Source organism: Dasypus novemcinctus, chromosome 27 (assembly GCF_030445035.2).
Source record: "Dasypus novemcinctus isolate mDasNov1 chromosome 27, mDasNov1.1.hap2, whole genome shotgun sequence".
In the NCBI taxonomy this organism is placed as follows: Eukaryota; Metazoa; Chordata; class Mammalia; order Cingulata; family Dasypodidae; genus Dasypus; species Dasypus novemcinctus.
In genome coordinates this window covers 33,579,629-33,584,840 of record NC_080699.1, presented here as the reverse complement: position 1 = coordinate 33,584,840, position 5,212 = coordinate 33,579,629, and the positions used below count along the sequence as shown (strand labels likewise).

General features: G+C 38.8%; 1 protein-coding gene across 1 annotated transcript; it reads right to left on the bottom strand.

Moving 5' to 3' along the window:
* Positions 1–3,897: 3,897 nt before the first annotated feature.
* LOC101447062 (olfactory receptor 8A1-like) lies at positions 3,898–4,827 on the bottom strand. Its single transcript, XM_004469306.2, has one exon. It carries the CDS (start codon positions 4,825–4,827, stop codon positions 3,898–3,900), a length of 930 nt encoding a protein of 309 aa, XP_004469363.2.
* Between the last annotated feature and the right edge of the window lie 385 nt (positions 4,828–5,212).

Sequence of the window (5,212 nt, the reverse complement as noted above, 5' to 3'; positions counted from 1 at the left end):
GTTTTCTTTAGAGGGTATGGACCAAACCTGCGACCTCCCAGGAGGGAGGTGGGCTCTCAGCTGCTTAAGCCACATCTGCCCCCCAACAAGGATACATTTTTGAAAAAGTTTTCTGTAAATAAGTGGGGAAAGACTTGTTATTAGGGCCAATCTATGATTTAATTGCAGACTTGTGGCCAGAGCTTTTCTCTTCTTTTCTTTTTAATAGAGTTGTCTGATTTAAAAGTTACTGAACTTTAACAGCACCAACTCTATTAATGTACTTATCCAGGTTCAATCAGAATTAACATGGAACCAGAACAGAGAACATTAATGTTGTTATTCTTGGCTTGAAGTTTTTATTAATATTCTTATTTTTTTTAAGTAACGGTGAAACTGTACAAAAAAACTATGAAAACATGATTTTTTCATTTTAAAAACAATTTATTGAGCATATCATTCATACATGAACATACATAAACAATAAGTGTATAGTGAAAATTGTGAACTTACAAAACAAGCATGCATTATGTCATACTGGGCTCCCACGTATCACCTCACCACAAATACCTTGCATTGTTGTGAAACATTTGTAACAAATTATCAAAGAGCATTGTCAAAGTCTTACTATTAACTATAGTCTGTATCTTACATTTGGAGTATTTTCCCCCCAACCCACTCTATTATATTTTTTGTTCATAAACCACATAATTTATCTGAAGTGAACAATCGATGGCATTTGGTATAGTCACCGAGTTGTGCATTCATCACTTCAATCAATATTAAAGCATTTTCATTACTCCAAAAAAAAGAACACCCAAAAAACAAACCACTCTCATACCCATATGTAAGCACTACTAATTACAAATCCTATGATGTCTTTCACCATTTATATTAATTTCCAAACCACTTTTTACCAGTTCTGCACAGATTAACCCCCAACTTTCCATTCCCTAGCCACATTCTTTTCTCTGGTGATTTATATTCTAGCTATTAACTCCATGAGTTTCCTCATTATATTTAGTTATAATAGAAAAATTATACAATATTGGTCCTTCTGTGCCCGGCTTGCTTCATGCAGCATAACGTCCTCCAGATTCATCCATGTTGCCATATACTGCACGACTTCATGTCTTCTTATAGCTGAATAATATTCCATCATATGTATATACCTCAGTTTGTTAATGCATTTGTCAGGTGATGGACACATCTTTTGGTTGTTTCCATCTTTTGGCAATTGTTAATAATGCCGCTATGAACATGAGTGTGCAGATGTTTGTTTGTGTCACTGCTTTCAGCTCTTCTGGGTATATACCTAGCAGGGATGTTGCTGGGTCACATGATAGATTTTATCTAACTTCCTTAGGAACTGCCAAAGAGATGGTTCTGTACTCTTTGGCGGTACAGTGACTGTACCATTCTACATTCCCACCAATAGTGAATAAGCCTTCCTATCTTTCCAACACGTGTAGTTTTCTGTTTTTTAATAACAGTCATTCTAATAGGGCTGAAATGATATCACATTGTAGCTTTGATTTGCATTCCCTAATAGCAAGTAACATTGGACATTTCTTCCTCATTTGTATTTCTTTAGAAAAATGTCTGTTCAGGTCTTTAGCCCATTTTAAAAATCGGGTCATTTGCTTCTTATTGTTGAGTTGTAGGATCTCTTTATAGATCAAGGATGTTAGACCCTTGTCGGATGTGTGATTTCCAAATATTTTCTCCCGTTGAGTTGGCTGTCTTTTTACGCTCTTCACAAAGTCCTTTTAGATGCAGAAGTGTTTAATTTTGAAGAAGTCCCATTTATCTATTTTTTATTTTGTTTCTTGGAAAGCATGATTTGCCCAAGCATCTTTGTCAAAATACTTAAGACATCTTAGTTGATGTGCTTTTGGAACAGTAATATACAATCCTTTAACAAGGATTAATGGCACATATAAGTATTACATTGTCCCCCTCAAACAATGTATTTTATATGATTTAATTTTATATGAATTTTGAGTCTATGAAGGTATTTTGTGTCTATAGTTTTGTTAAATTCTTTGTAATTAGGTTTACATACAAATTTAATTCAGTAAAAGTTTGGAGAAACATTTTTTCTTAAATGCGTTACTTTTATGTATGAGGACATAAGTAACAAGCATTCAAAATATTTATTTTAAATTATATTCCATTCTTATTACAAGATTCTCAGAATATAGTGTATTGAAAGACACTCTGCTTTCTTTGGGGGCAAAGAGCATTGGGTGTGGGGACGCTACTATTTTTGGACTGTTTCTTTTCCAATGTTCATATTGTTTACAGTAATCTCAAGTACTAAGTGCCCTGAATTCTGGTGCCTAGAGGGTTTATTGGGGCTTATTCAACTGCAGTGTTAGCTTGAGAGGATTTCTTTTTCTCAGTTCTTTTTTTTTCCAAATAGTTTTGTCTACCAGATTTCTGAATGACTTTTACCAGTAGTCCTGTAAATTTATTGGCAAAGGTCTGAGTATCCATGCTCTATAAGTCTGGGTGATAAGACTGAAAACTTCATAAGACTCACTGAAAGGGAGTTAGGGTAGTCAGAACACAGAGGGAGAAATGTGGCGTCCGTGATTTCTGGAGCGCCAGTTATGGGCTTCATTTATCTTTAAGCAATTTGCATAGAGTTTTCTTAAGAATTTTTAAAATTGTTGATTTAGTATATGATCTGGATGTAAGAAAATATACATCAAACTACAGACACAAATAGACACAAAAGCAGAAGCACAGAAATATGAAACTCACTATTCTGAACAGTAATTTTCCACCCTTTTCTGCAAATTTTTATGATACAAAAACATAAAATATTGTACATATGTGATTTCATCCCTTTTTTTCTTTTATTATACCAGTCTAACTGTAATAGAGCATTTTTCTGTATAGAACCATTCTCATGTCACTTCTCTTTTGATTCTAAATCATATTGAGGCAACATTATTTCTGAGTTACAGAAATAACCTTTTTTCTGTCCTTTCATAGGTTCATAACTAAAATCTTCCCAATTTCTCAAAATATAGCCCAAAGGACTACATTCAGAAATGCTGTTAGAATTTCCCATTTCAAAAGTTTTAGTAAACAGATTAAGAATAGCTAAACAATATAAAATATGACAAACACACAAACTTCTGACACTTGCTACCATATATTACAAAAATATAGTCAGCACTCTTGGAGGCTCAAACCCTGTCCAGGATATTTTCAGAAATTCGGGAAGGGGCAGTGGTTAGAGGAAGGGAGATAGTCTGAAAGTAGGGCCCATGGTCTCAGACCTGGTCCATGGATTTGAACCCTTCTTCCCTATTTACTTTACTTTGATGACCTACTCATCTGGTCAGAAGTCTGGACCTGGAACTGTTTCTCCTTTTGAAACATTGAAGTGCTCATGAGCCTGGGAACCTGGGAGGGCAGGACAAAACTAGCCAGCAAACCTCTAGACTAACAGGTCTAGGTGGCCACATGCTTGACTGCTGTGCTCAACTGGTCAGCCGGTGCTCAGCTTTGGGCAATCAAACTGTTTAAGGATCCCCTTTGTCCCTTTGTGATCACCAGTAGATGTTGATCAAAGAGTGAGCAAGCTGCCTCATGCACATGAAAAAGCGAATTCTGTGACACTGGGGTTTCGAAGAGAACAGATGGCCTATGGGCTAAAAATCTATGAACTGGAGAAAACTTTAGGTTTTATAGAATTCAAACAAAGGCAGCCAGGCTTAGGATAATGAGCTAGGCTGTCATTTCTGGGCTGACTCATGTTATTTCAATTAATTATTAAGGGGGCTACATGCAGGAGCTCTAGACTTCAGGGACAATGTTCCAGGGCACCAGAGTTGAGGAGGGCTTTCTTCTGGCATCTTCAACAGCTTACATTTAAAATTGGAAAGAATAAGAATCTTTGAATCAAAATCGTTTTCTCTGCAGTGTTTTCTGCATGGCAGCCTTGACTTCCTTGTTCCTCAGAGTGTAGATCAGGGGGTTCAGCATGGGGATCACCGTGGTGTAGAACACGGAGGCCACGTTCTCCTGGGCCAGGGAATTGGCCGTGGAGGGCTTTAAGTACATGAAAGCAGAGGAGCCATAGAACATTCCCACAGCTACCAGGTGGGAGCTGCAGGTGCCAAAGGCTTTAGACCTGCCCTCTTTGGTGCTGATATGGAGGATGCTGGAGAGGATGAAGGTATAGGAAACAAGGACTGTTAAGCTGGTGACTACAATGTTGAATCCAGCCAAAAAGAAAAGTACCATCTCGACGTCATAGGTGCTAGTGCAGGAGAGTTTCATGAGAGGGAGGATGTCACAGAAGTAGTGACTGATGAGGTGCTCACAATAGGAGAGCTTTAACATGAGGACAGTCAAAATTGTTGAGCCTGTGAGTGCCATGATGTAGACCGCAGCCACCAGCAGGGAGCAGACTTGGTGGGACATGATGATGTTATAAAGCAAAGGGCTGCAGATGGCGACGTAGCGGTCATAGGCCATCACTGTCAGCATGTAACACTCAGCAATGACAAAAACAAGAAAGAAGTAGAGCTGTACCATGCACTCCATGTAGGAGATGGTATTACTCTCTGACACAAAGTTCACCAGCATTTTAGGTGTAATGACAGAGGAGTAGCATATGTCTACAAGAGACAAGTTGCTGAGGAAGAAGTACATGGGGGTGTGAAGCTGAGAATTCAGACGAATTAGCGTGATCATGCCCAGGTTCCCCACCATGGTGACTGTGTAGATCCCTAGGAAGAGCAGGAAAAGGGGCAGCTGGAGCTCTGGCTGATTTGTTAATCCCCCGAGAATGAACTCTGTCACTGTAGAGTGATTTTTTGCAGCCATTCTCAGAGTTGAAACTGTGAAGATAGGAAAGAAGAGCCCATGAAAGGCTGCCCTTGGCCTGCTTGTGAAGCTAGCTCTGGCTCTGGCTGGGGGATCCTGGCTCTTTCTTGATGTCTCCTCCCTACACGCCTGTGTGCTGGGAGGTAGATCTGCCCCTGAGTGTTCAAAGATCATGAAAAGAAAAAGGGCAAGATCTGGAGTTTTTACAACTCTCATGTTTCAAATACCCAAATCAATGGTTCTTAAAGTATAGCCTTTGATACAACTTCCATAGTAACTAGAAATGTAGACTCTCAGGCCTCACCCTACAGTATCAGAAACTCTGGGCTTGGTATCCAGCACTATGTTTTAAGAAAATCTCCATGTGACGTGATGCATGGTGAAG

Coding starts and splice junctions, on each gene's coding strand:
- LOC101447062 (XM_004469306.2), bottom strand. CDS start 4,827: ATGGCTGCAAAAAATCACTCTACAGTGACAGAGTTCATTCTCGGGGGA.